Consider the following 24817-nt stretch of genomic DNA (forward strand, 5'->3'; position numbering starts at 1 on the left):
AATTATTTGTGTTTAGGAACTTTAAGTTCCGTCTGTGACTGTTTTGTTTTGGTTTCCCAAGCACAATGGAAAGAGTTGGGGCTTCAGGCCTTACCTCCAGGCCTCATGGTAGTAGAAGAAATTATTTCTTCTGAGGATGAGAAAATGCTTTTGGAAAGTGTTAACTGGACAGAGGATATAGACGATCAAAATGGTAAGTAAAACTTCTAAAATGTGATATTTAAATGTCTCTGCAAAATGCCATGTTAGTGCTTCTCCTTTCTCCTCCTCCTTTGCTTTATTAAAATTTCTAATATTTCCTCAAAATTACTTGAAGTAGCCTAGATCTAATAATAGGCAAGTCCTGCCAACATTTCTTAAAGGCATTAATAATAAATGACATTTATATAGTTATCAATTTTAACCTCCAAACTAATTAATATTCATTAGCTAACATTTGTAGAGCCAACACTGGTAAGCCGTTTCACATACATTGTCTTCTTTGATCCTGCCCCCCCCACCCCCACAAGGCACATTTCCAGTGTGGGATCAGCGCTCGGTACCTTGCTGCCGCAATGCAGTGAGAGCATCCTGGAGATGTTTGCAAATGAGAGTTCCTCTGACTCTTCCCAGATCATAAATGGTCTTGTGAGTGGCAGCATCCATAGTTGACTCTTCCGGGTTGATGGGATGAAACTCTCCAAGGCTTTGTAACCATTTTAGATGGAAAAGAACTGCAGAGATGAGATTTTTTTTAGAACGGTTAATTTTTTCTTTTTTAAAGATTTAATTTACTTATTTGTCAGAGAGAGAGGGAGAGAGAGCAAGCGAGCACAGGCAGACAGAGTGGCAGGCAGAGGCAGAGCAAGGAGCCCGATGTGGGACTTGATCCCAGGATCGACCTGAGCCGAAGGCAGCCGTTTAACCAACTGAGCCACACAGGCGTCCCATAGAATGGTTAATTTTTTATTTTTATTTATTTATTTATTTTTATTTTAAAAAAATATTTTACTTATTTATTTTATATATAGAGAGAGATCACAAGTAGGCAGAGAGGCAGGCAGAGAGAGGGGGGGAAGCAGGCTCCCTGCTGAGCAGAGAGCCCCAATGAGGGACTGGATCCCAGGACCCTGAGATCATGACCTGAGCTGAAGGCAGAGGCTTAACCCACTGAGCCAACCAGGTGCCCAGATTTTTTTTTTTTTTTTAAGATTTTATTTATTTATTTGACAGACAGAGATCACAAGTAGGCACAGAGGCAGGCAGAGAGAGAGGAAGGGAAGCAGGCTCCCCGCCAAACAGAGAGCCCGACGCGGAGCTCGATCCCAGGACCCTGGGATCATGACCTGAGCCGAAGGCAGAGGCTTTAACCCACTGAGCCACCCAGGCGCCCCCAGAATGGTTAATTTTTTTAAGATAATCCAGTAGTTACCAAAAATTACCTTTCCTAAAGGAATCCTGACTCACAGTTTTGACTTTGAAATAGGCAAAGGAATGCGAATATTTTTCTCTCAAATAGTTTCCTTTCTTTTCTTCATCTAGTTCAAAAATCCTTGAAGCACAGGAGAGTAAAGCATTTTGGTTATGAATTCCACTATGAGAACAACAACGTAGATAAAGACAAGCCATTACCCGGGGGTAAGTAATTGCTAATAAACGACAAATGCTGGCTCAGGAAAGAAAGATTTAATGTACTGGAAGTATGTCGTAGTGTGTTTCGTTTGCCATTTCTAGGTACACTGTTGAAATAGCTGATTAAAGGTAACACATTTACATTACATACGTAGTGCGTTTTTGTGAAAACTGGATACATGTAGCTTAAGGCTAAAGTTCCTCCTGAACACACTCCCGTACTTCTCAGAAGCAGGACTTAGAGGTGAGGACACTTGCTGTAACAAAGGAGTTTACGTCCCTGCAGAGGCTGTAGAAGCGTGTAGTCGTTAACACACAGTGTGAGAGTGTGTGTTACATGTTCACATCTCACGTGGATGCCTCCAGCTTGTTCTTCTCCCTTTATTAAATGTTTTGGAGATCTGCCGTGAGTTTTCGTCGTGTTCAGTGTTCGGCAGTGGCTTACTCAGTTCGTTCCCTGTTGGTAGATACTTAGGTTGTTTCTAGTTTTTAGCTTTGCAAGGGCTGCTGTGCGTGTCTTTGTGTATATCTCTTAGGCAGGAAGCAAGAATTTCTCAAGGGAGACTGCTAAGTAGTAGAATTGTTATGTCAAAGCTGTGTTCATTTAAAAATGCCAACAGATACTGAAAAACCACCCCAGCTCAGCCGTATCGACATAGTTCTTACCCAGCGTGTACCTCCTTCCCCACCTATACCAACATGTGATACAATAAAACTTGTAACTTTATAATTTCCTGATTACTAGTGAGGTTGGCCATTTTTATTTACCTTTCTGTGAATTTCCCTTCATATCCTTTGCCAGTTTTTGCTACTGGGTTGACCAATTAATAAGATTTTATTGTATGATCTGTAAATTAAATGTTTGGTAGGATTGTGTGGGAGTTATGCTTATTTGTATGACTTTAATCTTATTGAAAGCTTATTTTCCCTCATAAAATAACATTTCTGACTTCAGTGAAAGTAAGTTAGTTTTACTTTGAAAACTATTTTGTGTTTGTGTTTTTGTTTTTTAAATGTTTGGTTGTTTGAGTAATGTCTACACCAAACATGGGGCTCAGTGGGGCTCAGACTCATAGACTGAGATCAAGAGTCACATGTTCCTCTGACTGAGCCAGCCAGGTATCCCGAAAACTGTGTTTTTTACAAGGAAATAATTTAGGGATGTTTGGCTGGCTCAGTTGGAAGAAGGAGCGACTCTTGATCTTGGGGTCATGAGTTCGAGCCCCACATTGGGTGTGGAGATTGCTTAAATAAATAGAAAACTTAAAAAAAATAAAAGGAAATGATTCAGAATAAATAAGTTAAATTTAAATTTAATTTTAAAAAGTGGAATAATTTAAAATAACAAGAAAGAGTGGTCAGGCTAATTTCCAGTATATAATAGTAAATTTTATAATTTTATTGCTGTTTTACAAAATGCCAAAATTGTGAGCAAAATTTTTCTTTTGGATATTTTGTTTCACTAAAAATCAATAAAATAACTTTAAAAGATTCTGAAGGTTTCGTTTTTATTTTGTTTTGTCTTATTGGTTTATTGTTATATTTAGATCTTGACTGCTAAATAAAAGCTGTGTTTTTTTCACAGTGGCTTTTCTAATTCTTTTTTTTTTTAAAGATTTTATCTATTTATTTGACAGAGATCACAAGTAGGCAGAGAGGCAGGCAGAGAGAGAGAGAGAGAGAGAGAGGGAAGCTGAGCCTAGAGGCGGATGCGGGGCTGCATCTCAGGACCCTGGGATCGTGACCTGAGCCGAAGGCAGAGGCTTAACCTGTTGAGCCACTCAGGCACCCCGGCTTTTCTAATTCTTGAGTAAAACATGCAAAGTAAATATTTTAACGTTTCATCGTTATGATTACTGACATCAGGTCTTCCTGACATTTGGGATAGCATTCTGGAGAAGTGGTTGAAGGAAGGTTTCATTAAACACAAACCCGATCAACTGACTGTTAACCAGTATGAGCCCGGACGTGGTGAGTATTTTCTTATTTCTACCTTGCAATCATGTATTTCATGACTAAGCAGATTCCTTAACTCTCTAAAATCAAAGGTGTGATTTTTTAGCGTAAACTAACTTTGCAGTAATTTGCTTGTGTCTGTTCCCTGTGTTGGCTGTTTAATCCCCTGCAGATCTACACGTTAATCCCTTGAGGAATTTGTGTCTCAAAGTGTAGATACGCAGACTGGCCCCTTCAAACTGGCCCCTTCGCTATCTGTGGTCTTTTTTGTTTGTCTCAGCATTTCATTTGGAGAGGGGGAGGACACCGTTGCAAAGACAGGGGAGGCCCGGGTGGTGGGAGAACCACTTAGCTTCCGGATACCCGGAAGAAGGCTGCGTGGCTGGATGGTCTTGCTCTTCCTTCCTTCCTTCCTTCACTGAGAATGTGGCGACAATTCTAGGATGATATGTTAGTAAAAGTCTTTAGGCCTGAGGGTTTTTTTTGCACTTTTTAGCAGCATCTTCGTGGGATATTTGTAGTAGTGAAATGCTCTTAAGGATTTTAGCAATGGCAGACATCATGGGGTTTGGGATTTTTTCCTGCTTTTATCACAATGTATCGTAATTACGTATGTACCTGTCAGTCTTTCTGTTGGTGTGTATGCTGCCTGAGGACAGGGCTGTCTTCCTGCTTTATATACTCCTACCACGTAGCAAAGTCCTTTTTCCTGGGAGATGCTCAGTGAAGGTAGATGAGCAGTTGATGTCAGAATGATGCGTGTGTCTAGTCTTCACACCCGGCTCTTGCTTTTGTTCTGCTTGTGCTTGGGAATCCCGTGTTCACGGGCAAACAGCACTTTGGCGTTGATCTGGCGCACGCTCTCTTGGGCTGGGATTGAGCGAATGCCCCAGGTAAGCAGCGACTCTCGCGTCTGGGTTTCAGAGCGGAGCCAGTGGCTCTTCGCCGTGAAGTGGAGAGATTTTCCGTTCGGGTTTGGTCCGATGTCATGCAGTCGCATTCACCCTTGGCGTTTGCTTTTCTCTAAATGACGGTGCCTTCCTGAGAGCAGCAGCGTTCTCCCCGGTGTAGTGTGAGGCTGTCTGTGTCTTAAATCTACTGAAAGGACAAATGAAATGACCTATTATTTTATTTTCTGTCCCAGGAATTCCTGCTCATATTGACACACATTCTGCTTTTGAGGATGAGATTGTTTCTCTCAGTTTGGGGTCAGAGGTAAATGTTCAAACATTTTCATTAGCCGTCAACAACTCTTACCTTATACGACGCTGTTTCACGGGATTTCCCACACTTCTTAAGTAAAATGAGGTAGGATTTAAACCTAAGTAAAGGTGCTAATAACACCTTTATATCTTATAGAGTATAAAGTGATCGTACCCTCTTCTTTCAGGTGTCTGAATTTTTATGTATCAGCTGCTCCGACAGTAGGCAGGCCCCTGTTTTTTTCACACATTTTTCCGCGTTTCCCTTGGAAGCCAAGCCAGACCGCCCTCCTGACCCGTGCAGCAGTGCCGCCTAGTGGCAGCAGATGGTGGCTGCGCGCCACAGGAAAAGGAACACAAAACTAAAATGTGTGTGTCCAGAATTTTGATACTTTTTCACATACATTACCTGATTCAGTCCCTTCAGAAACTCTGAGAAGGCCACGATAATATGCTGATTTTTACAGACGAAGAATATGACGTTCATGTTTATTCATCGACGTGTTTGTATAGCTGCACTTTCCTTGAGTTGCTCAAGAAGATAGAAAAAGCATGATTTAAAGGGATGGGTGCAAACCACAGGTAGAATTTTAGTTAGAACTCACAATTTTAAGTCCAGAAGAACCTTTAAAATATCAGGTCCTCTAATCTAACCAGAGGTTGCTTCAAAATCTGATCTTGTTCCTAGAGGCGAATACTGTTTCCTAGGTTGTTTTGTTTTGCCTTTGTGTAGTCCCTATCACTAGGTTTTCGGTGCTTTGGCTTTTTCACTGCTGCTGAACTCATGTGATGATGGCAATGCTGTGACGTGAGAGTACTCTTTGATGTGTCTTGTCACCCACATGTGTGGATTTTTATTAAATGCTTTATAAATAAGGAGGACAGGTAGGAAAAACAAAGAGCTCTTCTCTCTCTGACTTGTTTTTATTTTACCTGTTATCCTGCCTTGTGGCTTTAGGGGATCAGTAAAGAACGTCTTTGTCTTTTCCTCTCAACTGTCTAACCAGCTGAGAAAGGAGACACAGCGGGAGATCAGAGTGTCGGCTTTACTACTGAGAAAACTTGGCGGAGAATGACTTTAGATCTGTAGCCAAGTGGATGTATTAATACTTCATCTCTGAATTAAAGTGACTTTCTGTGCTTGTCACGGGTGCAGCCAGACAGCTGGAGACCTTGCTCGTGGAGGCAAGAGCTTCCTTTCTAACAGGACACGAAGGAGCACATATTAGGTTCTGCAGACCGTCTAGATCTGAAAAAGAGAGCGGGCGAAGAGCTCAGCTGAGTGAGCGTGTGGCCCCAGTCTAGCCACTGGCCCGAGCCAGGCCCTCTCTCCTGGGCAGTTGAAAGTGAAGGGGTGGCAGGGGCGCCTGGGTGGCTCAGTAGGTTCCGGGACCAACCCTTGACTTCAGCTCAGGTCATGATCTCCGTCAGGGTTGTGAGATCGAGCCCTGAGTTGGGCCAGTCAGCAGCAATTCTGCTGGAGATTTTCTCCCTCTGCCCCTCCCCCGGTCATGCGCGTGCAATTGTGCTTGCTCTCTCTCCCTCTTCCTCTCTCTCTCTGTCTCTAAAAAGAAAGAGTGAAGGAGTGGAGAAAAGCCAGATATGCTATTCCTTTACTTTTACTCTGGTGGAAATTTATGCCCCACCTAGGGGAATACGAGGAGTGAAACTAAGTGTTCCTCCACAACTGGAAGTCATAAAGAGGGGAAAACGTGCCCCTTCCCTGCACTGAAAATATGCTGCAGTTGTCACGCCCACGTGGTGTCTCTGAAGGCACATAAGTTTTAGCCGCCAATTTGAATGATGGGGTTCTTGGCTAAAGCCGCCTCTGTAGTAGCGGGAAAGCATGCATGTTCCGCCTTATGACAAGACCAATAGATTTTCTTGTTAAGAGGTCGTTTTTGATGGGTACCCAATCTTTGTAATTTGGGGGAAGAAATATTTACTAAACATGTAAGTGTATCATGACATTTTAAAAAGTTGACTGTATTTGGAGCCCTTTGTTTCATATGTAAAATGGGATTAATATTAGCTCTTGGCTGGTGGAAGGATTGTGAGTTAACTCTGTAAACTGTTTTCTAACTCAGAGCGGTTCATACGTGCAGACTTACTAAGGTAAGCTGCTTCTTTGGTCCCTTCCTGGAAGGTTTCACTTCTGTACCAGAGGAAAGGTCACGTTCCCATGGCCTCAAAAATAAGATTTCCGGTGGTCCCCAGAGAGGTGGCTTTCACCTTTTCTTCTTGCATTTACGCACCTTTGCGCCTGTTCTGTTTGCTTTTGACGCTGTAGTTGTTTGCACTCTCTTCTGGCTCTGTGCCCCAGACTTCTGTCCCTTTTTCTTTATTTCTTTGACAGCCTTAATTATAAGAAATTTCATATAGGATCTACTTCAGCTTCTATCCCATTGTAATAATTTGTCAATGGCACCATTGTTTTTAGTGTTTTGTTTCTCCTTAGCTAAAGTCTTGAGATTATTCTTAACTCTTTACTTGCTTCCTTTTCCTTGAAAATTTATGAGAACTCCTAATTTGTTTTATTGAGTGTAATTGACATACAATATTATATTGATTTCAGGTATAACAGTGATTTGAAATATATATACACTACAAAATGATCACCATAACAAGGCTGGTTACCGTCTGTTGCCCTACAAAGTTAATACACATTACATCAGAATTCATGGAGAGACTACCAAAGGGTTACCATTTTGGGCACAGATAGCTGTGGGTATTAAACACAGAGATATTTGGAGAAGTGCTAATTTTATAAGAAGTTGGTTTATCAGTAAATATTTTTTATTATGATGATTTTTGCAACTGAGTGGGGTGAACAATTTGGTATCTGGTTAATGAAGGCGTTGTCTGTTGAATACCTGCTGGAGGGCTCCGAAATCGTTACATTACTTGTTCCCTCTCCAGGCTCATGCTTTTAGCAAATAGTTACTAAGTCCAGCTTGATCTTCTGAAATATATGGTACTGAGTAAAAATTTTTTGTGAAATGTTTTGAGCGACCCAGTTTCTCTGTTGTCAGCTGAGTAGTTTTGTAGATTCTGTGGTTTTTTTTTTCCAAACTCTGTATATTTTGCCCCAGAGATGTTCTGATGCTGGAGTGATTCTCGTCGCGTCCTGTATGTCAGGGATGACTCATAAGGTACTTCTCTTTCAGGAGTGTGTTGCTTTAACAGACAAATGTTTCCTTGTTTTCTGATCCTCAGCACAAATTGGGGGAAGAGAACAAAGATACTTTCTTGATAGGGCTTGAAACAACTAACACAATCTGGACCCTCAGCATCCTGAGCTCATCTTTAGCCTCAAATTCAGCCTCCAAATGTGTATGTTTAAGCAACATTTATAGCCTCAGAAGCCATGCAGTTTCTTCCTATTTTTATCTTGCTTCCAGGCCCCAGAATTTATTCTTCTGCAAGTCCTTGGAATATTTACATTCTGTAAAGTTCTGTCAAATAAATTGTATCTGCTGTGTAGCTCCTTTCTCCCTTCTGGTCCTTTAAACTTGTTTGTGATATTTTCCATCATCTCTGTAGTGCTCTCAGCATTGAAAGGATGACGATCTGCCATCCAAGTGGGTTTATATTTGGGCCCGTGTGTTGGTATGGGTGTGGGGTGCGTGTGCTGGGGCACTCCGTAGCCACAGCTGTGGTGTGGCTGTGTATGTTGGCAGAGGTGCCTTGGGCCACGTCTTCGTTTCCCCTTTATCCAGTGTGTCCCTAACGTTCAGAACTAACGTGGACAAGTGCCTCTGGTTTGTGAGCCAGAAGGAGATGCTTTACCTTACTTGGTCGTGTTTGTTTTTATACACTGAGTTCTGTTTTCACTTAAGCACTTCCCCTACTGACTTATGTTCTGGAGATTCCAATTTTTGTGTCATTTTCTTATCTTTCAAGATATCCTGGCAGCTCAAATCCCCTTTTGTGTGAATGGGGCAGATGAGAGTTTGCTGACGGTTCTTCCCGGGTCCTCCTGTCTTTTATATGCTGCAGGGTCCACGCTGCCCTTACAGTGAGGAGAACCGCAAGAGATATGCCTGTGCCGGGGCCAGTAATCTGCTAAAAAAAAAATCTGTTTCATAGCGTGACATCATGAACTAGAATGTTCTGTTGTATTTGGAGTCGTCCAAGTACCAATTCTTTTATCTTTTCAGGTAGAATTTTTACATTTACTTTGTAGCAAGACAGCAGCATTGTATCACTGCCGGTATGTAGAACTAGAATGGAATTTGTCAGTTGAGGGCAGAAAGCTACAATAGAGGCCTGTTTAGGAGATGCAGTAGAAACTGGTGATTGGCTGTTAACTAAGAGGTCACTTGAATTTAAGGATAATAATAATAAAAGATACATACATATTGCAAACGCTGTGTTTTAACCTACCTGTAAATTCACTCACCAGTATTTTGATGTAGGACCCTTCTTTCTGGGATGGTCCGCAGTCTGCCTTGTCTTTCCAGCTTTCATTTCTTTAAGGTGAAGCAAAAACTTAAGAAACCCGTGACATCTGACTGATTATATTTCCAAGATTTTATTAGTAAATTATCACATCTGTTACAACAATTCATTATTTTGTTTACTTGTACTGAGTCTTTAAGGAGCATTCAACCTAACGTATAGAGAAGAAAATTCTGTCTTTTCCTTTGTCAATTTCATTGGTTTCCATAATATATCATTAAGTAGCTGCAAAATAAATGTGGATGGCACTGAGTGCTTGACTTGTTGAGTATGCAGCTCAGGGGTGAGAGTGGAAGGGCGTGAAGGTGTTGGAGAGTTGCCTGTGATTTGGAGGCTGAGCATGCCTTCTAGAAGGAATGCAGCATCTCCGTTGGCTAAATAGGTGTCTCTTAAAAGAGGTTTTATTTCTCTGACCTGCAGGATACAAAAATATTTCCAGCCTTGATTCCCCGCTCCCCACTTCTGACTTTGGACCTGAATATCCAACTCTTTAAAAGACATTTTTCTTTTTTTCTAAGTCTGAACTCATCTTTGTTTTCAGCTGTTTACCACCCACTGCTCTTCTCCCCTACAAAACAAAATGAACTTTTGCTCTTCCTGAGTTTCCGGCTCTGTTTAATTGTCCTCCAGTGGATCAATTTAGAACCTGGGAAATAGGTGTTTGTTTGTTTTTTTATAGGATCTTATTTATTTATTAAGATTTTATTTATTTATTTGACAGAGAGAGATCACAAGTAGACAGGCAGGCAGAGAGAGAGAGAGGGAAGCAGACTCCCTGCTGAGCAGAGAGCCCTATGCGGGACTTGATCCCAGGACCCTGAGATCATGACCTGAGCCGAAGGTAGTGGCTTAACCCACTGAGCCACCCAAGCACCCCTAGAGTCTTATTTATGAGTGAGAGAGCATGAGCTGGGGGGAGGGGCAGAGGCAGAGGGAGAAGCAGACTTCCCGCTGAGCAGGGAGCTCGCTGGGACCCGAGCTGAAAGCAGCTGCCTAACTTGAGCCACCCAGGCTCCCCAAGAACCTGGGAAATAGTCTTGACATACATTTTTATGATAGTGAATTTTGCTTTCAGGTACTGTTTTAACTACATCTGCCAATATTTTCTTTGAAAAACAGTTCCTTGTGGCATAATTGTCATGCACTAAACTGCACGTATTAAAATAGATGCTCATGGGGTGCCTGGGTGGCTCAGTCATTAAGCATCTGCCTTCGGCTCAGATCATGATCCCAGGGTCCTGATGGAGCTGTGCGTCAGGCTCCTTACTCAGTGGGCAGCCTGCCTCTCCATCTCCCTCTGCTTGCTGCTTTGCCTGCTTGTGATCTCTCTTTCTCTGTCAAATAAATAAATAAATAAATAAATAAATAAATAAATAAATAAAAATCTTAACAAAAAAATAAAATAGATGCTCTTGAAAGCTTCATGGCTTTCAAGATGTTGAATGTGTCCATCATCCCCAGAAGTTTCCTTATCTCCTCCTGTTCCTCAAAACCTTACATCGTGAGTATTTTCCAGAGTCTCTTATGTGAGAGGATATGCTCTTTGCTGTATGGGTTCTTTCACTCAACATAATTACCTGAGATGCATTCAAAGTCTAAGCTTATTTGGTATCTCTTTTTGCTGAATAGTATAAGAACTTCAGAAGTCTTTAACTCTGTTACTCCCTGATAATTTATATCCTTTTATTACTGTATTTGAATTCTTACATTTTTTTTAGATACTTCTTTAGCAGTTATAGTCAGTGTTCACTTAGACATACTTACTGTTTTTGTTGTTCATTCTTTTATGTCACACCTTCCGTCTGGGATCGTTTTCCTTTTATATAATGCAGCACCCTTGGGACACCTGGGTGGCTCAGTGGGTTGAAGCCTCTGCCTTCGGCTCAGGTCATGATCCCAGGGTCCTGGGATCGAGCCCCACATCAGGCTCTCTCCTCCGTGAGGAGCCTGCTTCCTCCTCTCTCTCTGCCTGCCTCTCTGCCTAGTTGTGATTTCTCTCTGTCAAGTAAATTAAAAAAAAAAAAAAAAAATGCAGCACCCTTGACATTCCTTTGGTCCAGGTTTGCTGCTGGCCACTCTCTTGCTCCCTCCCTGCCTCCCTTTCCTTCCTTCTTTCTTTCTTTCCTTCTTTCTTTCATAGCCATTCTGAGTGGTGAGGTGATATCTCATTATGGTACCGATGGAAAAGTACTGTCCTAAATACGTTTTTCTTTATGAGGAGTGATCTAGGGCTAGAGATGTATTCGTGACTATTATCGTTCTTTTTACTTTAGCTCTCTCATTTTGGTTACCTGTGTATATGAATCTGTTAATTTATTTTGCTCAAGGAGGAAAGCTCAGAAGATTAATAAATGGAATTTAGGAAGCCTTCTGTCCAAAAATGTGAGGCATATTGCCCTGTTTTTTTCACATAAATTGTTTTTGATAAATTTATTCATTAATTTATTCACTCAAAAATACTTGTTGAGTATAATCTGCTAGACAGATTCTAACAAGTAAATAAGGATAAAATCTCAAAAAATGGTTTTTAAAGCTAAAATGTTTCATTATCTTTGGAGCTTTGTTGTATATAAAATAAAACTTATTTTTACTGAAGTAGTTTGTGATAGACTCTTGTTTTTGGAGTCCGATTTTGGGTGATGTGGTTTTTCACTTCACTGTTCCTACAGAGGAACAAAACCACAGTGTGACAAATGAAAGTGGATAGCAAGTGGTCTCAGTGCAAAGCATAACCATAGTTATATTATGGGATTTTTTTTTTAAGATTTTATTTATTTGAGGAAGAGACAGAAAGAGCAGGGAGAGGGGCAGCGGGAGAAGCAGAAGCCCCGCTGATCAAGCCCTGTGTGGGCCTTAATCCCAAGACCCTGAGATCACTGGAGTCAGATGCTTAACCAACTAAGCCATCCAGGTGCCCTGATATTGTAAGCATTTATAAACTGAGCATTTATAATATGGAATATTCAGTGGTGGCTAAAGTGCCCCCAGTTTAGCATCTTTTCTTTTTCAGGCTCATTTTTCTGTTACGCAAGGTTTCCTTTGCTCTCTTTTGTGCCCTTTGGAAACATGTTTCGACCATTAAACTAAAAAATACTTCTTGTTTTACATTCTACTTGAGCTCAGCTGGATAAAACAGTGTATTTGGGGGGTGAGACGGCAGCCGAGACCCCGTTCTGTAAGGCAGAGTTGTATAGAAAGGTGGAATTTGCTGACATGCGCTGTAAAGTAGATTTGTTTGTGGTGTTTTCTTTTAAAATTTTAGCCTCGCTTTGCTTGTTTCCCATGCACGGTACTGCAGATAGGTTCCTCGGTACATATGCTAAGTGTATACACAGTACCTGAGCAGCCGGGGGTTTCCACACCAGAAAGACCAGGTGATGCTCTGCTTCCCGCATCGGCTCTGCGAGGCAGTGAGAAGCCAGTGCGTTGGGGCTGCGGTGGGATTTCGCTCCTGCGTGTCCCAGGTGAAGGCCCACTTTGCTCTGCCATAAAGTACCATCTTTGTACTCAAATATGCGAGAGTCTCCCCCTCCTGACAAGAATTCGGAGGCCTGTCCTTTATAATATTGCTCCTGACTCCAGAACGAGGGAGTGGAGTTTAGTTTCTTCCAGTGATTTTCAGATGGGATGCCCTGGGTCTTGTTCTTGCCATTGTTTCTCTCCTTTGAGTTTCACAAGACTTGGTGATCTTGTGATTGCAGTTTTCAAGAAATTTAGCAAATTTCAAGGCTCCTGTTTTTGTTGTTTGGAAATCTGTCTTGCTAGTAGGAGTCAGTGAAGGGAAACAGATTGATTTCAGTCTTTGATTTTACCTTGTCTCAGGGAATGGAAACTGAGCAGGCTTATACGGGAGGAGACTGAAAGGTCATTGACAAGAGCCGCTGGTCTCCGACGTGTCCCAGACAGCATTTCTGTTAGGTCCTCTGCCCTGGAATAATGTGGCATGTCAGCAGGCTTCTCTCCCAGCTACTTTTCAGCTGGCCAGAGTAGACTTCTAGGAGTGTCATTTTTGTAGACAGACAGAAAATTGTAGTTGTTCTACTAAAAATGTTTTCAGTTCCTTGTCTCCCCAGCGGTGGACTAATGATCTCATGACCTGCTGGGATTCTGTATTTGTGATCCAAGGAGAGGGTGTAAACAGACAGTGTTGACATACCCACAGTTGCTTGTCAGTAGTTTGTAGCTTTAGTCTTGTCCACTTGCAATTGTGTGTCTCCTTCTCTCCTTTCCCTCTTGTCTGAACACGGCGGACATGCTCATGAGGTAGCATCACCTGTTTGCTGTTTACAATAAAAAACAAATCCTTATTTGGGTCCCACTTGTGTTTAGGAACAACCAGCATCGGTGCAACTGCCGAAGATTTTATATTTGTCAGAGGCTGTGGGAAGCAGGTGGCTCCTCTCTCTCTGCTCCCTGCTCGGCTGTGGGATACTTTTCTGGTCAAACAGAGTGATCTCCACCATTTGGGCATTCGTCACTTTCTGTGAAGCACAGGTCCTTCTTCCCATCGCGTTGTCTCCTGTGTGTATGCCCTTAGGAGTTCAGAAGTCTAACCGTCTCAGCCCCTTTCTAACCAGTAAGGACCTACATTAAGTGTGTGTTCTTATCCGGAGTGTTCCCAGTAGCAGTTTCCCTCCGCTTTCCCATTCAGCTGACACGGAGATCTGTTTATTTCATGTACTTTTCTGTCGTGAATCCTCTCTTCACCTGAGTATTAGAGTGGTGGCTGTCTCTGGGGTTTTCATTCAATTGTACTTTGGATGCTTAAAGGTTTTATAAGATCAGAAAGTCTAAGATTTTTTGTTTGCTTGCTTTGAACTGAACATTATCCTCAGTCATGCCCCACAAGGTTACTGGAACCTTGATCTTTATTGACTCTGCCATCCTGGAAAATAAGGAAAATAGGTAAAACCAAAAAGAATAATTGGAAAAAAGGTCCTGTGGAGCAAAGCTGTCACATGGCAGAATGATTCAGGAGTTGCAGGGAACATTATTGATTGTGAATCCTTTGTGAGTTTTTTAAAAAGCCTTCTTTTCGCGCGCGCTCTCTCTCTCTCTCTCTCTCTTTTGGTCTTAAGCATTATTTAGTTAAAGATATTTTATTTTATTTTTTATTTTTTTAAGATTTTATTTATTTATTTGACACACACAGAGAGAAATCCACAAGTAGGCAGAGAGGCAGGCAGAGAGAGAAGAGGAAGCAGGTTCTCCACTGAGCAGAGAACCCGATGTGGGACTCAATCCCAGGACCCTGAGTTCATGACCTAAGCTGAAGGCAGAGGCTAACCCACTGAGCCACCCAGGCGCCCTTTATTTTTTATTTTTTTAAAGATTTTATTTTATTTATTTGACAAAGCGAGAGATCACAAGTAGGCAGAGAGACACGCAGAGAGAGAGAGGGGGAAGCAGGCTCCCCGCGGAGCAGAGAGCCCGATGTGGGACTCCGTCCCAGGACCCTGAGATCATGACCTGAGCCGAAGGCAGAGTCTTAACCCACTGAGCCACCCAGGCGCCCTTTATTTTTTATTTTTATTTTTTAAAGAATTTATTTTATTTCTTTGACAGAGGGAGAGATCACAAGTAGGCAGAGAGACAGGCAGAGAGACAGGGGAAAGCAGGCTCCTGCTGAGCAGAGAGTCCAATGCGGGACTCCATCCCAGGACCCTGAGATCATGACCTGAGCCGAAGGCAGAGGCTTAACCCACTGAGCCATCCAGGTGCCCCGTTAGTTAAAGATATTTTATTTATTTTTTTATTTTTAAAATTTTTAAAAAGTTTTCATTTATTTGACAGAGGGAGATCACAAGTGGGCAGAGAGGCAAGCAGAGGTGGGGGAGGGGGAAGCAGGCTCCCTGCCGAGCAGGTAGCTGGGTGTGGGGCTCGATCCCAGGACCCTGAGATCATGACCTGAGCCAAAGGCAGAGGTTTAGCCCACTGAGCCCTCAGGCACCCCAGTTAAAGATATTTTAAATATGATGATAGTAACAATATTTTATGATGGACTGTTTTAAGAAAAATTTAATTTTTTTTGAAAAACTTAATTTTTAAAGAAAATGTACTTTTAATTTTATAAGTAAAAATTACTTTCTTAAATTAAAAAAACAAACAATCCTGTGCTTTCACATTAGATAACATGAGAGGTAATAAAAACATATATATTGGGGGCACCTGGGTGGCTCAGTGGGTTAAGCCGCTGCCTTCGGCTCAGGTCATGATCTCAGGGTCCTGGGATCGAGTCCCGCGTCGGGCTCTCTGCTCAGCAGGAAGCCTGCTTCCCTCTCTCTCTCTCTCTGCCTGCCTCTCTATCTACTTGTGATCTCTCTCTGTCAAATAAATAAATAAAATCTTTAAAAAAAACAACAACAACAACATATATATTGGTCTCTGTCCCCAGTTCCTGGTGCAAAACACTTCTAAATTTCCTAAGTGATAGGAGTAGTAGGAGCATTTTTTGTTCTAAATGTTTGGTCATTCACCTGGGCTCCTGACACAGAGTTCCGAAATCCCTTGGAATATCCTGGGGGTTGGCAGTATATTTTGTTCTAATGAGATGACTCTTAGTGGGTGCCTCAATGAGGGCCATTCACCCGAAAGACCAAGCCATGGTTAGAAGCTTTGAATTTTCAGTCCTGCCCCTGTTCTCCAGATGGGAGCGAGGCTGGAGATGGACCTAATAGTTAATCGTGTCTATGTGATGAGGCCTCCATAAAAATCCCAATAGTATGGGTTTCAGAGAAGTTCAAGTTGATGAATGAACACATGGCAGTCCTAGGAGAGGGGCGTACCTAGAGAGGTCAGGGATGCCCTGCACCCCTTCCCACGTCCCTGCCCTGTGCACCTCTTCCATCCATCTGCTTGTCTGTCTCCTTTGTCATATCATTTTATAATAAACTGGTCAGTAGTGAGTCAGCTGTTGTGATGAGTCCTGGGAGCCTCTAGAGCAAACTAATAACGGCCATCAGGAGTAATAATAAGTATTGTGTATATTTTCTCACCTAAGTCCTGGAATAGTTGGCTTAGTTGGGAGCGTATTGTTCTTCCTTGAAACTTGGCTTCTGTGTTCAGGACAAGTATTTCCAAATTAATTAGTGTCACGTTCATACCTGTTAGTTCTAATCGTTCACTTAAACTGAGATTTCCCCATTTAAAAATCATTACTCTCTGTTGCTGGGAGGAAATGTGTTTGAATTTCACGAGTAAATAGGTACTGTGTATTTGTCACACATACGAGTGCTAATTAGCCGGAAACCTCTAGGTGGGCAAGGACGTGTCCCTCACTCCACATTGTGGCCTTTGATATCTCAGACAATGAAAAATAAATATTTATCTAAAGAATAAACTGGAGTCTAGTCTCTTTGAGTATTTTCCCATCAACAGCTTCCATTGCCTTAACCCACAAATTATTTCCTCTAATAAAATAATTAATAAATGTGCTCATTATTCTTTCCTACGTGTGGTTTCTTCAGAAGATTGAAACCTCTATGTATTGGTTTAAAAATGTGTCACAGTGCCTTTTTCTCCCCTTCAGCTTTTCAGTATGAACTTTTCCACACTGAAAAGTTGAAAGAATTCTACAGCAAATACCTATATACCCACCACCTAGATTCTATAGTTAACATTTTAATGTATTTGCTTTATCAAATATCTATCTATCTGTCTATCCTCTTATTGGTATATTTTACTTAGACATTTTGGGATGTTGTGGGTGTCCAAGCCCTTCACCCCCACAACTTCGGAATTCATCTGCAGTGTTGATCAGTAGAATGTTTTCAGAGTGTGGCTATTTGAAATTATACGTGATCATTTGGGTATGGGTAATTGTTAGAAAATGAAATTCTGTCGTCTTACCTTATTTTCCATGCTTCCAAGGGAAGAAATCCGCTTAGTTCTGTATAATGCTTTGTGGTTTATGAAGAATTCTCATGTCTGTTATCGAATTTGGACAGACAGTATTGCTGATAGTAACAGTAGCTAACACCCCGGTGCCAGGTAGCAATGCCAACCGTTAGCCTTTAACAAAGATGCTAAATTCTGATATTGGGTATTTATTTTCAAGTGGAGTGATTTGTTCACTTAAAAATATTTTCTAGCCCTGTGGCTTGCCTTTTGAATTCACATTTGTCAGCTGCTGCTACGTTGAGACTGAACTCTTTGGGGTTTGGGTTCCAGAGGACAAAAACAGTTTTTTGGGTGTTGTGTCTTTATGGGTTGTTATCATAATAATACTTGAGCACAACTTAGGAAGAGTTGCTGAAAATACTCCTGCATTTTTTGATTATCTTTTATAAATTAACCTTTGTTATCCAAAATGTTGAGTGACTTTAAAGGCAAATGGGTCATATGTGAGTAGGCATCCCATGGTTGTTTGGGGGAATTATTAATTAATTTTTAATATCCTATGAATAACTATAGCTGCTGTTTTTCATATTTATTTTGTGCCAGATACTGTGATTTATCCATGGTATATTTAATTCATGTAACCAGCCTCTAACGGCTGAAGACCCTGAGGCACGGAGGGGTTAAGTGGCTTGTCCTGGCTCATGTGGCTAGCAAATGCAAGGGTGAGGATATGAGTATTTCAGCTCTAAGTCCTAGCATTTGACCACTGCCCTAGCGTTTTGCATTTTACTTATGGTCCTCAGACCACCTGCATCATAATTTCCTGAGCCTCACCCTAGACCTGCCGAGTTTGAACCTATGGAAGAGTATGTTTTTTAGTCATTCAGTTGGTTTGTTTTTTTAGGGATTTATTTTACTTATTATTTTAGAGAGAGAACACACAGTACGAGGGGCAGAGAGAGAGGAAATCTCGAGCAGACTCTGTGCTGACCACAGAGCCCATTGAAGGGCTCGATCCCAGCACCCTGAGATCATGACCTAAGACAAAATCAAGACTCGGATGCTTAACCAACTGAGCCACTCAGGCACCCCATTCGGTTGATTTTTATGTGCTCTGAAGTTTGAGGACCACTGTGCTATGCTCTTCTATAAACATTATCATGTTTTAATCTCTATTAACCGAGAAAGATAGCCAGAATCAATCAATCATCCTTGTCCTTAGAATATTGATGTTTTGGATTCATTTTTATACTTTTTTCTTTCCTTCAAGATCGTCATGGATTTTAAGCACCCAGATGGTGTCACAGTGCCAGTCATGTTACCTCGTCGCAGTTTGCTGGTGATGACCGGGGAATCTAGATACCTCTGGACACATGGGTATGTATTGAAATGACCTTGGTGACAGAATGCCTCTTGCTTTGTGAGAGTTCTCATTCTTTCCTGCTTGAGCCACCAGAATCATGCCCCATGTCTGCACATTGAGGTGTTCAGGTTTCAACCCCCATGGAGCTCTGTGCCCTTTTTATGGTAAATAATAACCTTTTATTTTGACGCACTTAAAAGTTTAATGGAAAGTTGCAAGCATAGATAATGAACTCCCTTCATCTTTCACCTAGATTTACCAGTTATTACCAGTTGCGAACATTTGACCATTTGTTTTATTGCTCTCGTATGTTACCATTATTATTATCATTGATGAATCATTTGAGAGTAAATTGCAGACATCGTGCTCCTTTCCTCTTACATCCTTCATGCGTACATGAAGTATTTCCTACATGCGTATTTCCTGAGAGCAAGGATATTCGTTGTATCAGGGGTTGGCAAGCTATGGCTCATTGGCCACATTCAGCCTAGTCTGCTTTGTGCAGCTCATGAGTCAAGAATGGTTTTTAAATTTTTATTTGTATTTTTAAAAATTTATTTATGATTATTAATTATGATTGTTATTTTGGGTTTTGCATTTTTAAAGAGTTGTAAAAAACAAAAACAGTGAAGAATATGTGACAGAAACTGTATGTGGCCCTTATTGCCTTAGATGTTTACCATTTGGCCCTATTTACCAACCCCTATGATACAAAACTGCTGCGCAACTCGAATTCACTGATACTGATAAAAAATATTCGTAGACAATCCGTCATTAACTTCTGCTGGTTGTACTTCACAGTACAGCACTGCTGAAGACTGCTGGCAGTTACAGGAGCCAGACCCGATTTACTCAGGGGCTATCGCAGCCGGAGAAAAGGGACGGCATGTAATTGACTTAAAAAGCTGTGACAGAGGGGCGCCTGGGTGGCTCAGTGGATTAAGCCGCTGCCTTCGGCTCAGGTCATGATCTCAGGGTCCTGGGATCGAGCCCTGCATCGGGCTCTCTGCTCTGCAGGGAGACTGCTTCCTCCTCTCTCTCTGCCTGCCTCTCTGCCTACTTGTGATCTCTCTCTCTGTCAAATAAATAAATAAAATCTTAAAAAAAAAAAAAAAAAAGCTGTGACAGAGAACTACTTGGCCCTCAAGAGGGAAATTTACTTGCTAAGAAGAGTTTCAGAATACACATTGTTCTGAGCTATCTTGACTTTGCTTAATACCATAGTTGTACTTACTTTCCTCTATCAGGGTAACAATCATATAAATTCAGGCAACGTTTGCCTGCTTTTGCTTCTAAAAAATTGCTTTTGGTGCAAGCTCTTTTAAAAGGGCCACTCTCCTTACGTGTTTTGTAAGACCAGCATTACCCTGACACCAAAACATGTCAAGGACATTACAATAACAGAAAATTACAGACCAGTATCTCTCGTAACAGGTATAAAAGAATCCTAAAAAAATAGGAGAAAGTCCAATTGTACGATATATAAAAAAGAAAGTACATCATGACCAAGTAGAGTTTATTCCAGGACGGCAAAATTGGCTTAACATTTTGAAACCAAACCATGTAATTCATGACATGAAAAGAACAAAGGTGAAAAAATTATTTAATCACTTGATTGATGCAGAAAATGTATTTGACAGAATTCAGCATCTGTTCATGATAAAAACTTGGCAAACTAGGACAAGAAGGAAACTTCTTCAAGCCAATAAAGGGCATCTGTGAGAAACCCACGGCTCATATTGTGTTTAACGGTGAAACAGTGAAACAGTGAATGCCTTTTCCTAAGATACTGAACAGGGCAGGGATGTCTGCCCTCACCACCTCTCCTTACCATTACAGTGGGTGTTTTACATAGTATAATAAGTCAAGAAAAAGAAATAAAAATCATAGGTATTTGAAAGGAAGAAGTAAAACTCTTTATGATTGTGGATGTGGAAAATCCTAGGCATTCTACAAAACCAGTGCTAGAACTAAAAAGTGAATATAGCCAGGTTGTAGCTTATGAGGTCAATATTCAAAAATTAGTTTTTGGAAAATGAAATAAAATGCTTTTTAAAATAGGCATACCACATTATCTAACTTCATTCATCCATTGATGGACGCTAGGTTGTTTCCATGTCTTGGCTGTTGTAATGATGCTGCAGTGACCATAGAATGCAGGTATTTTCAAGTTAGTATTATTTCCTTTGGATAAAGATCCTGTAGCAGAACGGCTAGATCACAGACTAGTTCTGTTTTTAATTTTTGAGGCATCTCTGCAGTTTTCCGCAGCGGCTGCACAAATGACATTCCCACCGGTCGTGCCCAGGGGCTCCCTTGTCTCTACACCCTCACCAGCACTTGTCATTTCTTTTCTTTTTGATCATAGCCGTTGTTACAGGTATGAGGTGATACCTCTCTGTGGTTTTGATTCATATTCGCCCGATGATTAGTGACATTGAATGTCATGTATCTGTTGACCATCTGTATGTCTTCTTTGGAAAAATGTCTATTAAGATCCTCTGCCTGTTTTTAGAAGGTTTTTTGCTATTGAGTCATTCTTTTTATATTTTAGATATTAAGCTCTTACCAGTTATATAATATAAAATATTTTTTCTCATTCTGGAGGTGGCCATTTCATTTTGTTCATGGTTTCCTTCACTGTGCACAAGGTTTTCAGTTTGATGTATTCCCATGTGTTCATTTTTGCTTTTGTTGCCTTTTGGGACTTCTAACAACAGATTGAAGTAATAGTATAACAATGACAAAATGAAAATTGGGAACTGAAATACATTATATTTTTTCATTTTAGGATCAAATCCATTTTAATTATATGGTTGAACTTTCTCTTTTTTAGATGTGTAGAAAAAACTTACCTAGCTCCTTATAAAGAGGCATCAACCACTTAAGTATAAAATTATGCTTTTTAATAATTTGCTGAGATCTTTCAGGCTTAGCATGTTCCCTCTGAATGTAAAACCCACCGCTAAAGGAGACAGATTAGGTAGGGTATAGCCAGCAGAAAACTTGGACTCAGAAGACTGAAATCTTAGGAATAAATTTAACAAAAATAACGTTATGCAACACATATACACTGAAAGTCATGAAACACTACTGAGAGAAATTAAAGAACACCAAAATGAATGAAGAGGTAGAGATGCCATTATCAGGGATAGGAAGCTTAATATTGTTATCAATTGTCCCAAGTTTATCTAATCTTTCAGTGTAATTCCAATTAGAAATCTGAAGACTTTTTTATAGAAATTGATGAGCAGATTCTAAAATTTATAAGGAAACGTGAAAGATCTAGTATAATCAAAACAGTCTTGAAGTAGAAGAATAGTGTTGGAGGACTTATTCTACCTAGTTTTTAAAATTTACTAAAGTTGTATAATCTAAAAAGTGTATGGGATGCCCAGGTGTCTGAGTTGTTAAATGTCCAACTCTTGATCTTAGCTCAGGTCTCGATCTCAGGGTTGTGAGCTCAGGCCCCATGATGGGCTCTAGGCTGGATGTCGAGCCTATTTGGAAAAAGAGAGAGAGAGAAAAGAATGTTGCGTTGGTGTATAGATAGACAGATAGACCAGTGAGGCAGAATATGTTCTCATATATCAAGTCAGTTAATTTTTTTTTTTAAATTATTTGTTTGACAGAGTGAGAGACAGTGTAACTAGGGGAACAGCAGGCAGAGGGAGAGGGAGAAGAAGACTTCCCGCTGAGCAGGGAAGGGCTCAATCCCAGGACCTTGGGATCCTGACCGGAGCTGAAGGCAGATGCTTAACCAACTGAACCACCCAGGAGCCCCACAGTCAGTTAATTTTTGACAAAGACACCAATGCAATTGAATGTGGAGGGAAACTTTATAAACAGGTGGTGCTGGAACTATATATCCTTGTGGATATAAAATGAACCATGATCTGCCTCACAGCCATTTACAAAAAGAGTAATATGAGGTAGATCATAGATTTTTTTTTCCAAAGATTTATTTATTCATTTTGAGAGGGAGCATGAACGTGATCAAGCTGGGGGAGGGGCAAAGGTAAGGGAGAGGCAGAACAAGAATCCCAAGCAGACTCTCCACTGAGCCTGGAGCCTGACTTGGGGCTTGATCTCATTGACCTCATGGCCCAGAGATCATGACCTGAGCTGAAATCAGGAGTTCATCACTTAACGGACTGAGCCACCCAGGTGCCCCAATGTAGAGCATAGATTTAAATGTAAAAGTAAAACTTATAAAACATCTAGAAGAAAATACAAGAGAATATTTTTGCAACCCTGGGATAGGCAGAGGTTTTTAAAGAAAGACTTTATTTATTTATTTTTAAAGATTTTATTTACTTGACAGAAAGAGATCACAAGTAGGCAGAGAGGCAGGTGGAGAGAGAGAGAGGGAAGCAGGCCCCCTGCTGAGCAGAGAGCCCGATGCAGGACTCGATCCCAGGACCCTGAGATCATGACCTGAGCTGAAGGCAGCGGCTTAACCCACTGAGCCACTCAGGCGCCCCTAAAGAAAGACTTTAGGACACATTATAAAAGGAAGAAAAGATGAACTGCATCAAAATTAAAAACTTACTTGTCAAAAAATATCATTAAAAAAATGAAAAGGTATGCCACACATGGGGAGAAAATATCCAGAATACATGTATCTGACAAAGGTTTGGGTTTAAGATTTGAACAGGTTCTTCACCAAAGAAAGTATCAGTGAATGGCCAATAAGCACATGGGAAGATATACAGTATCATTAGTCATCAGAGAAATGCAAATTAAAACCACAATTTCAGGAGTGCCTGGGTGACTCAGCTGGTAAGCATCCAACTCTTGGTTTTGGCTCAGGTCTTGATCTCATGGGTCGTGAGATAGGCTGCAGGCTCAGTGGGGAGTTGGCTTGAAGATTCTCTCCCTCTGCCCCTCCCTCCACTCATGCATGCGTGCTCACTCTCTCTCAAATAAAAAAAAGTCTTAAAAAAAAGAAAAAACCCACCACAATTTCATACCACTTGCCACCTACTAAAATGATGAAAATTAAAAACTCAGGTAATACCAAGTACTGGTGAGAATGTCAGGCAGCCTGGAACGGTCCCATTATCTGTGGTTTTCTGATGTTGATGTTCTTGACACCCAACTAGATCTCCCTTACTAAGAAAGATATGTTCAGAGCTACAATGATAATTAGGTATTTGTCTATTTCTCCTCTTATTTTTTTGTTTGCTTTTTGCTTTATGTATTTTGAGGCTGTGTTGTTAGTTAGAGGCATATAAATAAATATACATGGTGTTTATATATCCCTGTCGTAGTGACACTGTTGTTATTATGAAATGTCCCTTTTTGGGGCTCCTGACTGGCTCAGTTGGTTAGGTATCAGACTCTAGATCACTCAGGGTCATGAGTTCAAGCTCAGTGTCCCTTTTAATCTCTAGCAGTATTTATGCCTTTGAAGCCTACTTTGATTAGGATAGCTATACCACTTTCCTTTTGGTTTTGCTTGGATTTTTTTTTTTTTTTTTTAAAGATTTTATTTATTTGACGGACAGAGATCATAAGTAGCAGACAGGCAGGCAGAGAGAGAGGAGGAAGTAGGCTCCCCACTGAGCTGAGAGGCCAATGCAGGACTCGATCCCAGGACCCTGGGATCATGACCTGAGCCAAAGGCAGAGGCTTTAACCCACTGAGCCACCCAGGCGCCCCTTGGTTTTGCTTGGAACATGCAAAATACTTCTCTTCTGTATGTTATATCTTTTTTTTTTTTTTAAAGGATTTTATTTACGTATTTGACACATAGAGAGAGAGAGATCACAAGTAGGCAGAGCAGCAGGCAGAGAGAGAGGGGGAAGCAGGCTCCCCGCTGAGCAGGGAGCCGGATGCGGGGCTTGATCCTAGGACCCTGAGGTCATGACCCAAGCCTAAGGCAGAAGCTTAACCCACTGAGCCACCCAGGCGCCCCCCCCCCCCCTTTTTAAAGATTTTATTTATTTGAGGGAGAGGATAGCAAGAGAGAACACAATGGGGAGGAGAGGGAGAAGCAGGTTCCCCACTGCGCAAGGAGCCCAATGGGCCACTGGATCCCAGGACCCTGGGATCATGATGTGAGCTGAAGGCAGATGCTCAACTTACTGTGCCACCAAGGTGCCCCTGTATCTTTTTATTTTTTCCTCCTATCTTGATTTTTAACCATTCTGTGTCCTTATTTTAAGGGGGTTGTCTCTTGTAATCAGCATATAATTGGACTTTATCTTTTTTTAACCCATTCTGACATTCTTTTTTCTTTAATTGCATGTTCCAGTCTTTTTACATTTGACAATTATTGATTGGATTTCAGTTTACTGTTTATGTGCTTCCTTTTTGCTCCATCTGTTCCTTGTTTTCTTTCTCTTTCCTCAGAATTCGTATTAATTAAATATTTGTGGGC

At 41.1% G+C, this 24817-nt stretch overlaps 1 protein-coding gene across 2 annotated transcripts in view; it reads left to right on the forward strand.

Annotated features, from left to right (window-relative positions):
- Nucleotides 1-24817, forward strand: part of ALKBH8 (alkB homolog 8, tRNA methyltransferase) — a 55968-nt gene that overhangs the window by 12672 nt on the left and 18479 nt on the right. For both annotated transcript variants that reach the window (XM_046016588.1, XM_046016589.1), the window contains exons 4-8: nucleotides 62-193; nucleotides 1522-1617; nucleotides 3478-3582; nucleotides 4712-4782; nucleotides 18340-18446. In XM_046016588.1, coding sequence (XP_045872544.1) covers nucleotides 62-193; nucleotides 1522-1617; nucleotides 3478-3582; nucleotides 4712-4782; nucleotides 18340-18446 — 511 coding nt within the window. The remainder of the gene's footprint in view (nucleotides 1-61; nucleotides 194-1521; nucleotides 1618-3477; nucleotides 3583-4711; nucleotides 4783-18339; nucleotides 18447-24817) is intronic.

Source organism: Meles meles, chromosome 8, assembly GCF_922984935.1.
Source record: "Meles meles chromosome 8, mMelMel3.1 paternal haplotype, whole genome shotgun sequence".
Taxonomy (NCBI): Eukaryota; Metazoa; Chordata; class Mammalia; order Carnivora; family Mustelidae; genus Meles; species Meles meles.